This window comes from Haliotis asinina, chromosome 2, assembly GCF_037392515.1.
Source record: "Haliotis asinina isolate JCU_RB_2024 chromosome 2, JCU_Hal_asi_v2, whole genome shotgun sequence".
Taxonomy (NCBI): Eukaryota; Metazoa; Mollusca; class Gastropoda; order Lepetellida; family Haliotidae; genus Haliotis; species Haliotis asinina.
This window is the reverse complement of record NC_090281.1, coordinates 14,593,356-14,612,651: the sequence shown is the minus strand read 5'-3', so window position 1 is coordinate 14,612,651 and position 19,296 is coordinate 14,593,356. Positions and strand designations below refer to the sequence as shown.

Below are 19,296 nucleotides of genomic sequence, written 5' to 3'. Positions count from 1 at the left end.
ATCGAACTGATGGCGAACATTTCTGTATTTGCAACCAAATTTGAAGCTAAGATACGATGGTAAAAATGTTTTTGAGATGATACACGATACAGACATAAGAACTGATATAAATGCTTGTTTTCAGTCAGCCAGGAGAATTGACGTCCTTGTGTATAGTGAGTAGATAATTTGTAATGATGTGTAGAGGCTGATGACGTCGTGAAATAACCAACCAACTGATGACACGATGACGGTCACGTCTGTTCCAATACATTGGTTCTAATTAACACTGTTTTAGGTTTTCCAGGTCAATACTAGAGATCAACTAAAACGTCATATATTTAATTGCTTACCGATTATATATTTACACTGAATAAGGTTGCAGGGTATCGTGCAGGTTAAATCTTCGCTCCACATGCCTGAGGCACGAGTCCGTCCCCAAATATGGGAATAATGCGCGAAGCCCTAACCTTCATGCTGCATGTTTCGAAACTCGACATGAAACTCAACTCACTCACTCACACTGAGATCAGGCATATTGAAAAAATGTGTTTTTACATCAATTATCCTACCCAAAAACTGTTGGTGTCCTGCTGTTAATGTTTTTAGTAAAAAAATAGCGACTAGACCTTTTCAACCATGTCAAATTATTAAGAAAATATATATCCCTTAAGAACTATTTAAAACAGCATTTTATCTAAAACGTAACATCCAACGCCATAATATCAATTGGCGGACCAGACGCGTTGTTTACAGGGACGTACTGCGACGTAAAATAACATGGTTTCTTAAGAGTTTAATTTTATCCATAATCAATATTCTTTAGCTAAAACTACAAGTACTCACGGTTCAGAATACGAAACGTTCCTAGTCTTGAAATGATGAAGAATATGATTGCCATTGGGACCTTCTGTTGACAGTCTTCTAAGAAGAATTACTACTGTGAGTTGGAAACAAATGATAGCCACCGCACTCAACACTAATAGCACTCGGCGTCTCATCTTGGTTTATTGAATGTGACAAACCAGATAAATGGTATCACCGATGATGATGCATCAAAAACACCTGGTGCAAATGATCTGGTCACACAGGTAAAATCAAATCCATTTTTTATTCATAATTTTGTTCAGATACGTCCACAGACATTAACGTACAGGTGGGATGTTTTCAAATTTTATATTCCGGAAGAAGTAAATAGTTTGGTTCGTTGTTAATTATACCATACATCTATGATGCCCATTTATTGCAATACGTCAGTTATAATAGGACATTTTGATATGTCCAGATAGCATATGACTTCGCAAACATCCTTGTTTTATTTCATTTCTAACGTATACAATCCAGATATAGTTTACAATAAAGTACATACAATATGTACGCATTGTCTTGCGTATTCTCTAGGAATTTTGGGTTAGAATTACTTACAACTGGCTTGAAAATTTAGACTCGGTGAAGATTTGTAATGCTTTCAACATTACTCTGCCACAAGAAAGTCGCAGTAAGAATAATTCAAATTAGGAATAATTGTTAAAGTGAACTTATGTGCCACTACTAAATGTCACGAAGAAGACGAATACATATCAAGATTTATTGAAACATTTATCAAAAAGTCACTCAAAGACATTTTGCCATAGAAATCCATGCATGAACGACCATCTTTGATACTGGTTATGTTTGTCACACGTCTGCAGTTGCACCACTTCCTGTCCTGTGTGGATCGGAAATCTGGACCTCACTTGAGTAGCACAAATATATTCTGAATGGAAGGCCGTCATCAAGTTAGTATCCTTATGCACCCAAGTCATCGATATTGTCGACTCAGACTTGGATGGACAATCCTCGATCATCAGAAGAAAGGTTGACTCATCATATCCAACACACCTGTCCCGATATTTCAGTCTTCCATACTTGTCTAAAGAAAAGCATGTTTCTTTAAGTATAAAGCCGCAATGTCCAGCAAAGCCTATATAACCGTCCTCAAATACAAACCAACACAGCCCACTTTCAGAGTTCTTTATTTCTCCAAAAGACACATCATCCTTCGATGGAACTATCTGTTCAGTATGCACACTATCCAAGAACCAGGAAAATGATTTACTGCTGCGCTCTTGTCGTAGCCTTTTCCTTTCTTGTATAGATCTCCATTCGGCCTCCGTAAACACTGGAGGTGGATAACGAATGCGAGAGATTGCAGCACGGACAAAATGTTTATATTCGTCCATCCACACCTCTGCTACGCGTAAATTATTTTTCAGAATCGTACTTGCCGCAGAATTTGAACCAAAAGTGTACTTGTTCCGTTTGTAGACATGACCAATTCTTGAGCAAGGCACTGTTTCAATTCTTCCTCCTGTCATCCAGACATTGAAAGATAAATCAAAGTGTTCACCTCCCCAGATCTCTAGGCCTGGATCGAATTGACCGATGGCATCAAAGTAGGACTTCCTGATAGCAATACAGGATCCTTGTAGCACTGGAGTAGGAAATGGTTCCCAGACGGAGTGCCGAAACTGGTCCACATATTTGGGTAAAGGAAACCAGATGTAGCTGTAAAAATAAACATGACAGGTGTACCTGCATTGCATAGCCTTGTTAACATAAGGTATGGCAAATTGAAAAGGATTAATAAAATGGCAATTACCTCTATCCATGAACGCTAAACTTGGTAACAAATCAAATTCAGTGATGCAGTACTAATATAGCGCTACTTGAATCCATGTTTTAATTTTGTTAGTCCAAACAGGCGATCATACCACGCATACAAGAATACACAAGAAAAATGTGCATGTTAGCGTACTGCGGAGCCGCCAAGCACATTTGGGTAGGCGTCCCCAATGTGTGCACTGCAGTATCATGACCCAATGGCCATATTACGGGTGGTGCCCGATCAATGTTCATGTGCATTTATCCCCAAGAACGGAATAGGTTGATAACACTTCACCCTATCACGACCACCAACACCCAACCATCCCGTCCCCCAAATTGTCAAGGTATATTTATTACCTCAAGGCTCACGTTAAACTATTCTATTAAATTAGATCGGTTGCAACAAGGTCTTTTTTACATCAAATTGACGAGTTACATTACATACCTCAAATCCCATGTATAACTACACTAATATATCAAATCGGTTGCAATGATATTTTTTCATCAAATTGACCATGTACATTGCTTACCTCAACTCCCATGAAAAACCTCCTCTTATGCCGATGGGTTCACCAATGCTTAACCGAATGGTCTGGTCATCGATAGGAGAGACGTCTGCCTGGACCACAATGGCTGGCTGACTGTTAATCTTCTCCAGTAGTGGTTCTGCCCAACCCTCACAAACCTCCATATGAGCATCCAGGAAAACTACCACGTCTCCTCGTGCTTCTTCTGCCCCTTGTAGTCTAGAAAGTATCAAACCTTTTCGCTCTTTGTTACGTATTATTCGAATTCTGTTGTCCAGGATTCTGAAATATTCCTGCAGGTCTTCACCTAGATATGAAAAGGTGCTGTTGTCATCCACTAGAATTACATCCATTAGGAGCTGTGGCGGCGTTCGAGACACAATGGCGTGTACATGGCGTAGGAATGGCGTGAGAGCCTCGTTGTGGAATGGAGTGACGATTGATAATGTAGGCAGAGAAGAGTAGTTGAAAATTCGGCTTTTGCATTCAGTGGACCTTGCGTCAGGCACTTCTCTCGTCACCGAGATCTCGTCACTTCTCGTGACATTATACCCAAAATAGTCATCTGATGGTCTTTCATGAGTTTTCAACATTGTTTGTAGAAGCGATGCAAGTGCCTGTGATTTTTTAATATCAAGTGTAACTTGCATGTTCTCGGGGTTTCGTGTCACTGGTTCTTCTTGCCTTTAGAAAGATTCAAACACCACAGTGATTAATTTAGACAATAATTGTTGTGGAGAGGTGATTTTTTGAACTGTAAAAATAGATATACAGATCGATAGATAGTACTTTTCCCTCGATCACTGGATGTCAATGTCAACAGCACATCGTATTTCAATCTAAACTCCCTGGGGTGTATACAACTCTTGCTGCCACTATGCGCACCGAGTTTATTGTGGCTTTCACATCCTAACGAGGTACCCATTTGACAGCTGGGTGGACTGGGACACATAGTCACAGCACTTTGTCCAAGTTTACTGCACGTTGCTGTACCCGCAACTAGGTGTATGCACGTGTTCGTGTGGCCACCATCTGGTCATATACCAACGGATTCGTGGTTTCTTTTAAGTGCACAGGGTTGTGTACTGTACACTTGGGGTTTTGACAACATCGAAAGAGCCTGCACACAAAGCTGACTCCAAGGTTTTTACACCCGGTCACAGGTGGGCTCGATCCCGAAACCTCAATCTCGCTGGTTCACTAGCCTAGCGCCTTAGCCAGCTCGCCCACCATGCCCCCGCATATAACTACAGCCTACATATAACTACAGCCTACTGGGTAATAACCCAATCTTCATCTAAATGAAGATCCACGTTAGAACTGATTTTCGGTAAGCCTTGCATCTTGCTGTCATGACCTGCAGAGTGTACCTATGATGAAAATACTTGACATATCAGTGGATGAAAAAATCCAGCTCTCCTTTCGATCTCCTAATGTACCCTGACTGGATGCTTGTTACAATATGCACACAAGGCATCCTTCAGTAGTCCTACATAAGTTACATGGCAATCATCTTAACTATTAAAATGCAATGGTTCAGTTTAACAATGTGATTTAATCTTGAAAATATCAAATAATTGTATTTACATACCAGGCTTGGTGGAAACTGATCAACTAGAAAACATCCTGCATTTAGTTACTAAACAATTATGTGCCCATTATTAATTCAGATTAACTAAGAAGAGAGGTTTGGGTGTCCCGCTGGTTAACGTATTTGCTCTGAATGCGAAAATGCCAGGATCTATTCCAATGTGTCCAGCCCATTTGCTGCATCTCCATATTGTTGGAATATTGCTGGGATATTGCTGGAATATTGCCGGAATATTGCTGAATGAAGCATAAAATACAACTCACTCGCACTGCGGCATGAGCACACCATGCAATCATTTATGAAAAGAGAACACATCTTCTTGAAAACCGATAATATCTTTTTAAAGTGCATCTTCCCAAAACAGATTTTCATTTTTAACAAAATACTGAAAATTTGCCCCGTATTTTAAAATATCATTCGATTCAAATCCGCATGGATTACAAATGCCCACTTTTCTTAGAAACAGTTTAAGTGAAGATAATTTCATGACATTGATAAAGCTTTTCATATCTATCATGGGTAATCCCCCTATTAATTTTTGTAAGGATTGTAACTCCAAATAAATCTGAAGAATAGTCTGTCTAGGGAAGTGGTAAATCTTTAAGGTGTGTTAAGTAAACAATTGAAACTATGAACCAGTTTTGAAAGAGCCAATGAGTGATTTTACCAATAAGTGTCAAATGTCTTTTTCTCTATGTTGCCAGTAATCTTTTTCTTGTGTTGATTACCCATAAGTCATTCAAATCAGGTGTGAGGGCAACATCCCAAACCCCAAATTCCTTACTTTGCCATTCTATATTCAAATCTTTACAAATTATATATCTGCTACCTGCATTTGAGCCTATCCAGTTTGCTTTAGTTGTATCTTTATTCATAACCCTGACATAGCATAAGAAGTACACTGACCCCAAAAAGAAACGCATAGCTGAAATCTCATTTTTAAAGTAGATTTTTTCGGAAAATATGGAATGGAATGACAATTAATGTAAATATTAAGTGTTTTTATAGTCAATACAACCAAAACAGACAAACAAACACAACCTCTGGTGATTATTCGCCACACCACAGCACCTTGAAAACGCTTTGTATAATCTGCACGTGGGAAAATCTGAAAGCATTATGCACGTGCAAATGCAGGATCTCAATCTTGATTATGATGGCTATAAAAGGGGACAGGTCCTGTTGCGATTCATTCTTCGAATTTCTTTCTATGCGACGCGAAAAATGCCAAGGTTAAATGAAGAAAACAGAAATAGAGCCATTGGACGTCTGGAAGCTGGGGAAAGTCAGTCATCAGTTGCCAGACGTCTGAATGTGAGGCAGAGCACGATTTCCCGTCTCTGGCAACGATACACGCAACACAACTCGACCAGAGACCGTCCAAGGAGTGGGAGACCAAGGGTGACAACTCCAGCACAAGACCGCTACATCCGGGTGCTTCATCTGCGTAATCGGGCCGTCACTGCTACGTATACCGCTGATCACGTTCCTGGGCTGCGTAGAGTCTCTCCACAAACCATCAGGAATCGCCTAAGAGAGCATGGAATTCGACCTATGCGACCTCATGCAGGACCTGTTCTGCATCCCCATCACCGTCGTGCACGTCTTGAGTGGTGCAGGAACGTTCGGGCATGGAACCTCTTGAATTGGAGGAGGATCTGGTTCAGCGATGAGTCACGTTTTCTGCTGTACAGACATGATGGAAGGATGCGTGTTTACAGACGTCGAAATGAGAGATATGCTCGACAGTGCGTTCGTGAGGTCAACAGACACGGTGGTGGAGGTGTAATGATGTGGGGAGGCATATCTATGAACGGCAGGACACAGTTGGTGCATGTGCAAGGGAATCTCAATGCTGTACGCTACCGGGATGAAATTCTGAACCGTCATGTTGTTCCTACAATTGACGCTAGAAGGGAAATTTTCCAGCATGACAATGCAAGACCGCACACAGCACGCATTACCACGGATTTCCTTGCCAACAACAACATTACAGTTCTTCCATGGCCCTCAAAATCGCCGGATTTGAACCCAATTGAACATTTATGGGACCAATTGGGTAAACGGTTACGACGTCGACAGCCGCAGCCACAGACACGTCTACAGTTGGTGAATGCGTTGCGAGATGAGTGGAGAAGAATCCCACAAAGGCGGATACGACGTCTTATACAGTCAATGCCCAGGCGATGCAGTGATTGATGCCCGTGGTTGTCACACCAGATACTGACTTTCTCACTATGCCATGGAAAATAGAGACGCTTAATACCACTGTGAATGATTGTATATGTCTTGACACACATTTGTTAATACCCGTGTGAATTATCATTGCTCAAGTTCCATTACTTTTTGTGCAATTTAAGTTAATAAATCATCTCTCATAACATTGGATTTTCACCTATGCGTTTCTTTTTTGGGCCAGTGTATTAATGTTATCAATAGCAGCATGCAAACTTTCATCAAAGTCATCCAAAAATAATTCCGTATCATGAGCATATTGTCCTAGTTGATATTCCTGAATATCAGTTACAATACCCGCTATATCATCATTGTGTCATATCATGCATCCATGGATTTCAGCAACAAAAAGATACAAATATGGTGATATCACCTTACCTGCAACCTCGCTCATAAAGGGAGAAATCGGACAGGTGTCCATTCTGAACAACACGTGACGTTGTATCATAGTTAACAGATTAATGCAGCGTGTAATCTTTGCCCCGAAACCAAATTTTAGTATAACCGAGTTGATGAAATCTATAGAAACTGTGCCAAGAGCTCTTTCGAAGTCAATTAAAATCAACAGAACAGGGATATCTCTCTTCTTTGTTTTAAAGATTAGATCATATATTTACCTTGTATCAGTGTTCTACCCGGTGTATATCCAGTTTGGATGTTGTGTATCAAAGAATCTAAAGTGATGTTAGAGATACATTAACTAATTATGGTATACAAAGCATTTAATAAAGTAATTGGTCTCCAGTTCTTTGATTAGGTTCTATTTGCATTACTTTAGTTTTAGGTATAGAAGTGATATCTCCTCTCTTCATGGAAAGGGGCATCTTATTTGGCGTCAGTATTCTAGTTATGTGACGTTTGTCTATGAATAATTGTGCCTGGAATCTGGACCAGACAATCCAGTGACTGACATCAGTAGCAGTTTGGATACTTTGCCATACAGAGAGTCAGAGAGTCTGACCAAACGATCCTGTTGGTTGAGTCCTAAGACAAGCATTGGTAGCTAAGAAGCAATTCTAACCCGGATCTTCAAGGGTATTGTATAAATGAAAAGGCGATCTGCATGTCCTCACGCTCATGTGTTTTGACTAACCAATAATAACTCATGAGAAGCAACAAATGGATATGAAGAACCAAATAAAACTACAGGCTGTCGAGAAAAAAGACACACACGTCCAAAACCTATTATATCAGTCATTGGACCTCTGAACAGCAGTGTAATTGAGGGAATCTGTAAAACACAATGTATCCGTAAAAGGAGTCTTAATAATATATAATTCGTTAAAAGTCTAGACACTTACGGCTCTGAAAATGCAGCGTCTCTAACGTTGAGATGATGCTCATCATTACTGCCAACAGGGCCCATTGTTGACAGAGTCCCAAGCAGCACCACTGTAGTAAATAGAAAACAAAGGGTTGTCAACAAACTCCATGTCATCAGTGTTCGAGCCCGCATCTTGACTGATACGACAGGCCAACACACCAACAATACCGATAATGATGAAGCACTGGACGTCACCATCTGGTGTCTGATGTACAAAAAGTCAATACTGAAAGAAATCCCTTTCTTTATTCAGTTACCATGTATGAATGGACGAGTCGAACTGTATAAAGATATAGAAATCAGGTTGGTGGTTTGATGACGGCATGGCGTTTTGTTTGTATATTGTTTAGTGTGTTACTTGTTTCAATATATGAATTATGATATAACCTATGCAGAATTATATTTTGATACATTTGAATAAACAACATCATTGTGGTTTATTGTACACATTTCAATTATAGTTAATAGTAATCTGTGATAATTCTGTGTTACTTATTCTATGTTTGATAGGTACTGTGTGTAAACAACCAACAGTTGTTGCTGTTGATATTCCTTCTTAAAATCTTTGTTGTTTTTGTTTGTTGTTTAACTTTAGACTCAGTAGTTAACAACAGCTGAATGGAGGTATGTGTAACAGTTGCAAAATGTGAAAAATTTCAAGTAAAAATGTACACATTGCAAGTTATGTTCTAACCTTGTATCTTGGCCGCGCTGTTACGATTGATGTAACGTGGTATCATTACTACTGACCCTGGAATTTCTGTTTGTATTAATGTAAGCCATAGTTACTTAATGCTTTGCTGTTTTCGGTAGTTTTGTATGCGGACACTGTGTAAGACTGATATAGTTATAAGTTCATCACACAATTAGGCTGTATGACAGGCAGGTTTACAAGTTAGGCTTCTATTTTTTCTAAACTATCGCAATAAGGTTCCGTTAACAATGTATATACGTGCGTTCTGTAACTTAGAATATGTACAGGTGACACTCTGTGAGAATGTGTTTTAAGTCGTCACTTTGGCACTGACTGTAATATCATATGTGTAGAATTAGTCTTTTCAAATATAATGGAAAATGTTGAATAACATGACGCACTGGCTCTACCCATACTTTCCGGCGTCAATTCACTGTTCAGTTTCATGTACAATTCCTGCCTGACAGACAGAGTTATTAGTTCACTTCAATTCACATGTTTACCATTGCATATTGTCGAAACCCAAAACTAAGTCAGTGCAAGTATATGTTTTATGTTGTGACTAGTTGCTTTCGTAGATATTGTAATTTTAGGTAACTAAGTTGTGACTGCATATGTTCAGAAGAAATACTAGAACGTTCAGTTATTCTGACTAAATGTGTACAGCATTAGCAACGCCTAAGTGAATATATATTTTCCATTTCATATACGCTACTATCGTTCGCTATTGTGAATTATCAATTCGGAAAATATCCGGTAAATATTTGGAAGCTAGTGTATGTGTATCGTAGGTCAGTTCGTAAAGAACCGGGGTTTCAGATTTCCATACTTACAGACATATTCTTCATAACTTTCTATTTGGAGCCCGTTTACAGCTTAATTGTTATAATACTTTTTAGTGAGTTCGTTTACATTGTCTGTTTAAAGCACTTCAGTGGGTTTAACGAATAAATGCTAACGCTGCAGAATCTGTGCAGCAACGCAACGGTCACGGTTCATTAGCATGCCGCCACACTGGTCTGCACAGCTAGTAAGCGGATTGATTGCTTATTTGTGACGTATCGTACCGTAGTCAGTCTCTGTGCGTTCTAATGATCAGTCACATAATCCTTCATTTATATAACAGTATGTCAGTCAATATTTTGAATTACTCCAAAGATGTTTATTTGTCAAATATATATCACGGCTCAGCTGTAACTATTATGCTAAATTTACCGTACATAGGATAAGAACAGTACATGTTCAACAACACTGTACGGGCGTACCGTATTTGAGGTAAAGGACGCCCCTATACTAAAACATGATCGCTGCTCAAGAATGGCGCAATATTTATGAGTAATGTACATGATAAATGAATACAGATTATGTTAAGTCAGATATGTTTAGTACAGACATGCAGTTGTTAATTATAACTTTGAATTTGTCTGTATTACGCCGTCGTAACGGTAAAATGATAATGATTTATCATATAAAGTAAGGTTTATATGTTTATTCTACCCTTCTCAAGTGCATCGAAGACATTTTATATCACTGTGGTTGGATGATTTTTTTTGACATCGAATCCATATATTGAATAAAGCGTCTGACCCTGGAACTATTCTGTTTGTATTAAGGTGTGGAGATCCTCCCCAGTTGATTCCGCAATTCTAGGTACGAAGTATCTTGGTGATAAACCCAGCACGATTAGAGATGGCTGAAATAGTATAGAGGGACAGATGAATGTGTGTGCGTGTGTGTGCGCACGCGCGTGTGTGTAGGCACAAATGCTCACACGCACGCAAGATACATGGTTAGATAGAGTATCAAATGCATAACATACAGATATGGCTTATAAATATCCTCCACCAAAAACACATCATTCTTTGACCAAAGGGACATATGTCGATTTCGGCCGATGGAATGTATTTCGTCGGATGATCGATGCTGGTCACCGTTTTAGGTCAAGTGTTTTGGGGTTGATTTCCAAGTATTGTTTTAAATAGTGCCCAGATGCTATGTTGCGACAGATACACCGGAGAGTGAAGTTACAGCAGGGAAGGGCAGGGCAGGGCGTGACAGGGTCAGGGCAGGACAGGGTAGGGCGTGACAGGGCAGGGAAGGGTACGGCAGGGCGTGACAGGGTAGAGCAGGGCAGGACAGGGAAGGGCAGGGCGTGGCAGGGGAGGGCAGGATCAAACGACACCAGTATAGTGTTCAAAGGGGTTTTGGGGGTTTAGGAATATTTAGATTTCCTAGTTAGCCCATCTGACTCTGAAACCAGTTTCTGTTGATAGTAGAGAATAATGTTAAATTGTTTTGAAACTGTGTAGACGTGTCGGAAGAGCTACACTTTGGTGTAGTAATTTGCTATTTACATTTTCAAAGAAAGGTATGGATCTGATGTTGAATTAGGTGGAGGGTTGGTTTCAGGAACTTGGTTTACATGCTGTTCCATACAAAATCTATTCACACACTTTTCACAAAAAGTAATGAACTTGTGACACCTTTAATGTGCTATAAAGAGACGATGTTTGCAAATCATGCATAACCAAACTTCTGAAACGTTACCCTCTTCCTCTCCAAATATCAGAGGGACATTATTCATCATGAAAACTGGTGCGACAGGTGTCACTGTCGACATTCCCATCAAAACACGCGAAGATTCGGGTTAGAATATGGATCTTCAATAACCTATGCTTGTCGTAAGAGGCGACTAACGGTCCGGGTGGTCAGACTCGCTGATTTGGTTGACACATGTCATCGGTTGCCAGTTTCGCAGATCGATGCTCATGTTGTTGATCACTGGATAGTCATGATAGTCTGGATAACTCACTCACTACCATCATAATGTATACGTCAGTGCCTGGCTATAACAAAGAACATGGCTCCAGCAGAACATCTCTGGGATGAACTCTGAAGGCATGTACGTCAATGTCGACATACACGGCGTACTCGGCCACAACTGATCAAAGCATTGCAGAAAGAAAACAGACTTCCAGGACGCTGCCCTGTGTTGTAGAACAGTGTTAACAGTATACAGAGATCATGTGACAATAACCATGCAGTCTTGTACCAATGAAGTTACATGCAATTCAAAACGGTAACATTTTTTAAAGCTTCTGCGTTTCTATTCTTAAAGATAGATTTTTTTCCTGTTTAACGCCTCACTCAGCAATATTCATTCATTCATTCATTCATTCATTCACTCATTCCTGTTTAACGCCATACTCAGCAATATCCAAGCTTTTTCACGACGGTCTGTAAATAAATGCATCTGTTCCAGACAATCCAGTGATCGACAGCATGAGCACCGATCGATGCAACTGGGACACGATGACATGTGTCGACCAAGTCAGCAGTCGAAGATTGTAACCTTGGTCTAATATTCCAGCTAAAGACGTATCAACCTCTTTGAAATAATCGTGTAATGAACATGTATGGTTGTCCTTCGAAAATTGTGAAAAGAACATTCTGGAACTGTTGGAATGCTACCAGTAGGGATAGTTGGTACCAAACGGACAGATAGCTATTGTAAAGTCGCACGCACGCACGCACGCACGCACATTCGCACGCACGTTTGGAGGAGAGATATCAACAGCAACCCCTTGATGGAATCCCACCGCATTCATTTTGGTTGTTCACCCACAATCCGTAGAGAAATGAAATAAATAGCAAAGCCTTACAATAGTTTAATATTCACTGTAAAGGGGCAGAGCGCATTTTAGATGAAAAAACCCCAAACCACCAATGATTATTTTTATTCAAATGGTGTCCTAATATATTCTTGTAACCATTCATAATATAATATGATCCAAGGACATTATTGGTTCCTTGTGGGCTTTTCCAGGAAGAAATATTTATTCCAGGAATTGTGGTATGTGTCTTACCACTAGCTTATCTATATGCACATAACTCATGCCACCTTATGCAACAAACATCTGTTCGACCTGTAGCGAGTCAGTGTGTTGAACACAGTGTCCAGAATGAAATATGCAGGAACGCTGTTTACTGTACGTGACTCCACCTGTGGTCGTGAAGGTGTTTGATTAACGTTATCTGTTTCAGCGGTGTCGTCAGAGATCTGTTGTTCCATCCGATTAGACATGTGAACCAGCAATAGTTCAGGTATATGATGACTGTATGTAAATTATCGAGTCGAGCCAGATAATACGGTGACTGTATGATTGAAAGAGATTTTATCACACAAACAGTATACTGTGACATGCATCAACCAAACCAGTGGCAAGCATAGGTTCCAGAATGCCAGTTCTAACTTGAATGTTCACAGGTATCAGATCTCTTACCTTTGATGTCTTATTGTCGGATATGTATGTTGATATGACTATTTAAGCATTTTGTTCATGGAAAGATTATATATTATATTATATACTGGGCTACCTGGTTGACTACTGATCACCATAATTTATCTGGAAAATTTCCGCGGCCTTAAACAATGTTCTTGAAAGAAGAAGTGACGCGGTAGCACGTGTACACATGTCGTAGATCAAATGTTGCTGCCTTTGATCAACACAAGACACCGTGCACCAAACAATGGGGTATAACAATGTCAGAGATCAAGAGATGTTCATAACCTCGACATAAAACCTAATGTAAATCGGGTGATACCGGTCAGATAGTATCATTTTTCGCCAACATTGTCCATTCGAATGGTTTTCAGCGGAGTATTGCCGTTTGTCCCTTTTTGAAAGTACATTTTGAGCGGAGAGCCGGGAATAATACCTGTAATAATTCTGTTCACATAATAATATCACATAATAAACAATGTCTTTGTTCCATAGCATGTCAGTTTTGATCGACCATACATTGTAATCGTAGTTTTATTGCCATTTTGGCTAAATCTAAACACAAGCACCATTGGCTGAAGGGATGATGTAAATCCAGCAAGCAAAATTACCATAAGTCCTCATAGTCCCTAGTATGGTGATCCACTTTTGGTTGATTGCGATCTCGAGCCTGATTTTATATTATCTTGTGCTCTTTGAACATATCGTTTTACAATAACATGCTAGTTTCACCATAACATCTGTGATGGTCTAGCAGTTTTACTATTCCTAGATGGCAAATTTCTAATTTCATTTTTTTTTAAATCTTTTATGTAATGCCTAACTGTCTAACTGTTCTCGTCACGATATGACTGAAATATTGCCGATGAGACAATGAATATTTTCCCACTCACTCATTTTGTTCTATATTTCAACTGACATTTTGACGTAAGCGATTTTATAGATATTTGTCGATATGTTTGACAATTGCCTTTCCTGTCGCTACGTGTAACTATACTGGATATTGTGTTTGAAATATGTACCACACACGTCAACCATGTGGAAAGAGCTTGTTATACATTGGAGACACAATGATGACTGTGTGAAAGGTAGACAAGATGTATCCGGTATTTTGGCAGTCATCTGGTCGCGTCTCCGGTAGTTGTCGCGAAACGGAAACGTCGGAAACTGAAATCAGCTTTATTTACCAATCAAAGACAACTAGGACTATTAATCAGGCCGCTATTCCGTAGGATACAGTCTAAAATATCGAAGATAAAATTAATTGAACACCTTCATAGTCACAGGTGGAATTACACAACACCGCGACCTCGAAACTGTGAAAGTAAAACTCGTGTACAGTGTGTGTCCACATATGTAACTGAACAGCTTAACCATGGCTCGGCAAGGGGCAATATTTTTGTGGACGAGTTTTGTTGTATTTTGGTTTGCCTTCTATATCTTCTGTTTATTTCTGTTTCTGACGACTGGCCCGAACAGAGAAAAGGAAGACATCACCGGGAAGCCAAAACATGTTCGTGCTGTACGACCACACCAAAAAAGGTAAGAGTAAAATACTCAAACTGAACTGATGATTATGAAGCATGGAATTTAGCAATCTGCTTCCGCTGTTTCCTTTCTGGCCTTATCTGCATCATTACTTTATATGCCACGTGTACCATGGTCACTGATCAGATATCAGACTAGCCATGTAATTATGCTTATGCATGAAGGTATTGTTGAATCCTTTCCCCCAGAACCACACCAAACCAATTTTGATGTTTGAGTTTCGATGTTAGGTGACTGGGGCGGAATGGTTTCCTTCCCAAATCTGATTCCTTGTTTTCATTCTGTGCATTCCACCAATGATAACGTCACGCACCGACCGCCCTCACTGAAAAACCTTCAACAGGTTCTTCTCTTCTGCTCCACATGTGGGTATAGGCATCAACATCATTCACAATGGTAATGAGAAATAGTATCCATGCCATGTCATCATTTTGGTTGGAGGCTGCTTATCGTATTTGGGTCAATATTTGAATAACTGACAACATTTTCATGGTGTCACCTCGACTCACAGAGTCACATTTGAGCGTACTTGACGCACATCTGCGCGTCGCGTAAAGCCCGGGGCCTTGCACTTGAACTACTTGGATACCCATTCTGTGACACAACTGTTGCCATGTTGGATTAGAGTTCATTCATCACACATCTGAAATCAACTACTGTTCTAGTCATTTGTGCAGTTTGTCATTTGTTTTGAGTTAATGATAAATGAAGCATTTTATCTTTTTCACAGCGGCGTTGCTTCTACAACACAGGACAAGAATAACGGCAATGCCCAAATGCATTACAGGGCACTGCTGGATTCCAACCCTAGCCACAAGGAAGAGTTATTGCGGCGAACAAGACACTACCTCTTAAAGACTCGCAACTTATCATCTTCAGATAGTTTCGGCTTTAACGTTGATGTAAGCGACACTGTACCCGTTTTGCGACAACTACCGGACACGCGACCAGATGACTGCAAGAAAAGCGGATACAACTTGTCTACCTTACCCACAGTAACCGTTGTGTCTCCGATGTATAACGAAGCTCTTTCCACGCTTTTACGTCACGTCCATTCTCTTCTTGCTCGGACGCCAAAGGAACTACTGAAAGAAATCATTATTGTAGATGATAAAAGTGAACACGCCTATCTCGACAAGCGTCTGGACGATTATTTCAGGATACTCGATTCCAGGGTTAACATAATTAGAAATACTCAGCGGCAGGGTCTGTCATGGTCGAGGATGAAAGGAGCTTCATTCGCGACTGGGGAAATAATTGTATTTCTAGACAGCCACATGGAGGTTAACATTGGGTGGCTTGAGCCCTTGTTAGATGAGCTACTTAAAGGTGGACCCACCACGGTAGTACAGCCTGATGTCGTTTCAGTGGATTCCAAAACATTTGAATTTTCAGAGGCAAAGGAGGCCACATTTGTTGGTGGATTTGGATGGGATTTACGGTAAGGCGAATTCCAGTTTAGCACATTAAGACTACAGTCTACACTTTTGTATGGAGAGAATTTGTTATTTTTACAAAATGTTCATTATTTTCTTCACTTGTACCGCAAGAATCTGTCCGGTTTGAGACTCTTATTACTTCGGGATTTTCTCCCACCATAAGCAGACACGCCGTAGTAAAACTGAAATATTGTTTAAATCGGCGTCAAACCAATCTGGCAAACAAAGCTGTTCGTCGGCATGCTCCAAAGTACTTAATTAACACCGTCTTTTGAATTGCCTCATAATTTTGAATACAATGCCATTTAGAAAGTGTAACATATTATATTTGGGATTACACTTTCTCAGGAAAGCATTGATTCTAGTACTATCAGAGTGAAGCTTCTCATCGCCAGCACATAAGGATTACATAGCACTGAGCGCCGTGCTAATCACACTGTCAGAACAGAACACAAAGTACTCAACATAATAAAATATAACATATGCTGAATTACAATTGCTAAAAGAGTGGTTGGATAGCCGTGAAGATCTGGGTTCGATTCCGCTTATAGGCACAGTATGTGAAGCAGATGTCTGGTGTCCCCCACCATATTTCTGGAATATTGTTGAACGCGGCGGAAAGCCATGCTCACACGTTCATAATTACTACAATTGCGTGCCCGTCTGAATCATGACCTTCTTTACAGAATGTACAATAGTTCGGGGCGGTAGGGTGGCCCAGTGGTTAAAGCATTCGTTCGTCACGTTGAAGACCCGGTTTCGCTTCCCCACATGGGTACATTGTGTGAAGCCCATTTCTGGTGTCCCCCTCCATGATGTTGCTGGAATACTGATAAAACCACTCACTCACTCACTCACTCACTCACTGTGCAATAGCTCCCCATACATTTCCAGTGAACAGTACGATCTAAGACTACCTTTGTGACTGGATATGACATACCTTGCAATGATAAGCAAGCTTCCTCGCTAGAATCCTTATATTGCGAGTTTAATGGCCACACGAAATGTATTGTTTATCCAAAAATCCCAATAACGTTTTGTTTACTTTTTCTTCAGGACCAAGTTTTGATAATAATTAGTAGCTCAATAGTTTGAGTAGGTTTTAACGCTCTTATTATTGTAAACAGTTGCGAATTCATGTTTCCACTCCACAGATACTCATGGTTTTTCAAGCCCGACTATTTACAGCAAGTGTTAAGGACCATGGCGGATCCAATACCCACGCCTGTTTTGGTTGGATGTGCAATTGCAGTCTGGAGAGAACATTTTATGTCCACTGGTGGATTTGACACTGAACTGCAAATCTGGGGTGGCGAGCACCTGGAGCTATCCTTCAAGACATGGATGACTGGAGGAAGAATACTCACAGTTCCTTGCTCGAAGATCGGACATGTTTTCAAATCCGGAACGTTTCACTTTGGTTCTGACTTTCAAGACATAGTACGTAAAAACTTGATGCGAGTGGCCGAGGTTTGGATGGATGAGTACAAGGAAATATTCATGGCAACTCAGCGATATGGAACGACATTGCCAAATTTCACCGTGTCCGAGATAGAATCTATCGAAGAGAGAAAGCGTTTACGGCAGCGTTTAAGATCAAAACCTTTCAGATGGTTTCTGAAAGTAATAACACCTGATATGAAAATCCCAACTAAAGATGCTGTTAATTATGGTGAGATTGAAAACGCTTTATCCAGTACATGTGTAACAGCGACACCAAGCGGTGTACTGACTCTCACATCCAGGTGTTTTCGTCATAGAGTCCTACCTGAGAATCAGTTTACTATTGACAAGCACGGCCAATTCATACATGACGGAAAGTGCATTGTGCCAGCGACTGAGAGATCCATCTTGAGGGAAACTGTGTGTTCTTGTAACGGAAGTAGAGGGCAGTGGGTGCTGAATCCGGGTCCTGCATGGGGGCATATAGAATTTAGTATTGGCCACAACTTGGTATATTGTGTAGTACCGAGACGAATGAACGGTATGATGGTGCTGACGCTGGAACGCTGCTCCCACGTGGGCGACAGGGAAGACAGCTATTGGTCATTTCAGTACCACCTGCAGTATAGTGAGGACGCGAGCCATCTTGGTTTTCTTGCCACATGACATCGTATTAAGTATAGCAGCAATGGTCAAATGTGAGCATACAATAAAACTGAAATAAGATCTTTGTGATTGTGGTGAAAGTCAAATTGTGAAAAAATGTTTCACTGACATACTTGGATTTAACGGGCACGCCATGGGCCATTACATTAGGCGCTTATACATGAAATAGGGCAGCATTTTTTATTTGTAATTCACCACCAGTCCGACCCTATCTAATTTAAATGTCCCCTCCTTCAACAAAGAATTAAAAAAAACACTTTCATTTACACATGGGCGGACCCAGGAATTATAAATTCTTTGAAGTCTTAGGGGTGGGGGTGAGTGGGGTGGGCTTCCGACTCGATCCTGAAACGTGCCGCCTCGTCATATCAAATGCTATCTTTCAAAACCCCAGAGAACGCGAAAACTTGTTATAAGACTTACAACAAATGAGAATCATGTACATTATTCATATAATTCTGTTTTTATTATTTTTTTCCCACCGACCGACCCGTGTTCAGAATATAATGGATAATTGAAACATACACACAAAAAGAAACAAGACAAATCAGGTCCTAGTACATGTACGTTTGAGCCTGTGGGCGCCTGAACTCGCCCATACTAATCCCGGTGCTGTAGTGTTAGTCCGCAACCAAAACCTCGCCGCAATGTAAAAGCCCACGCAGACACATCATACTGACTTCAAACTCTTGGCGCCATTTTGTATTAGACATTCTTGGGATCAAACCACCGTACTTCTGGTCTGCAGGTAGACTCACTATTCACTACGTCGGATTTCGTGGTGGATTAAAAAGCACTCAGTAAAAGAATAAAAGAAACTTTAGGCTTGAATGTTTGTCTTAAAACTGCATCACTGCATCACATCCCCCAAACCTCGAGGATATAATCAAAGTATTTTTCTAATCCATTTCTAATTCCTTT

At 40.3% G+C, this 19,296-nt stretch overlaps 2 protein-coding genes across 2 annotated transcripts; one reads left to right on the top strand and one right to left on the bottom strand.

Moving 5' to 3' along the window:
• Positions 1 to 1,589: 1,589 nt before the first annotated feature.
• On the bottom strand, positions 1,590 to 8,443 carry LOC137271589 (polypeptide N-acetylgalactosaminyltransferase 13-like). Its single transcript, XM_067804032.1, has 3 exons — positions 8,280 to 8,443; positions 3,156 to 3,836; positions 1,590 to 2,526 (listed from the first exon to the last, which is right to left on the bottom strand). The coding sequence occupies exons 1-3, from the start codon at positions 8,432 to 8,434 to the stop codon at positions 1,590 to 1,592; spliced, it is 1,773 nt and encodes a 590-aa protein (XP_067660133.1). The 5' UTR covers positions 8,435 to 8,443.
• A 6,211-nt stretch (positions 8,444 to 14,654) lies between these two features.
• On the top strand, positions 14,655 to 18,386 carry LOC137271587 (polypeptide N-acetylgalactosaminyltransferase 1-like). Its single transcript, XM_067804031.1, has 3 exons — positions 14,655 to 14,821; positions 15,558 to 16,268; positions 17,421 to 18,386. Exons 1-3 carry the CDS (start codon positions 14,655 to 14,657, stop codon positions 18,373 to 18,375), a joined length of 1,833 nt encoding a protein of 610 aa, XP_067660132.1. The 3' UTR covers positions 18,376 to 18,386.
• Positions 18,387 to 19,296: the final 910 nt, after the last annotated feature.

Coding starts and splice junctions, on each gene's coding strand:
- LOC137271587 (XM_067804031.1), top strand. CDS start 14,655: ATGGCTCGGCAAGGGGCAATATTTTTGTGGACGAGTTTTGTTGTATTT. Junction 14,822..15,557: donor GTACGACCACACCAAAAAAG/GTAAGAGTAAAA, acceptor TCTTTTTCACAG/CGGCGTTGCTTCTACAACAC. Junction 16,269..17,420: donor GGATTTGGATGGGATTTACG/GTAAGGCGAATT, acceptor TCCACTCCACAG/ATACTCATGGTTTTTCAAGC.
- LOC137271589 (XM_067804032.1), bottom strand. CDS start 8,434: ATGCGGGCTCGAACACTGATGACATGGAGTTTGTTGACAACCCTTTGT. Junction 3,837..8,279: donor GACGCTGCATTTTCAGAGCC/GTAAGTGTCTAG, acceptor ATCTTTCTAAAG/GCAAGAAGAACCAGTGACAC. Junction 2,527..3,155: donor GGTTTTTCATGGGAGTTGAG/GTAAGCAATGTA, acceptor TTATTTTTACAG/CTACATCTGGTTTCCTTTAC.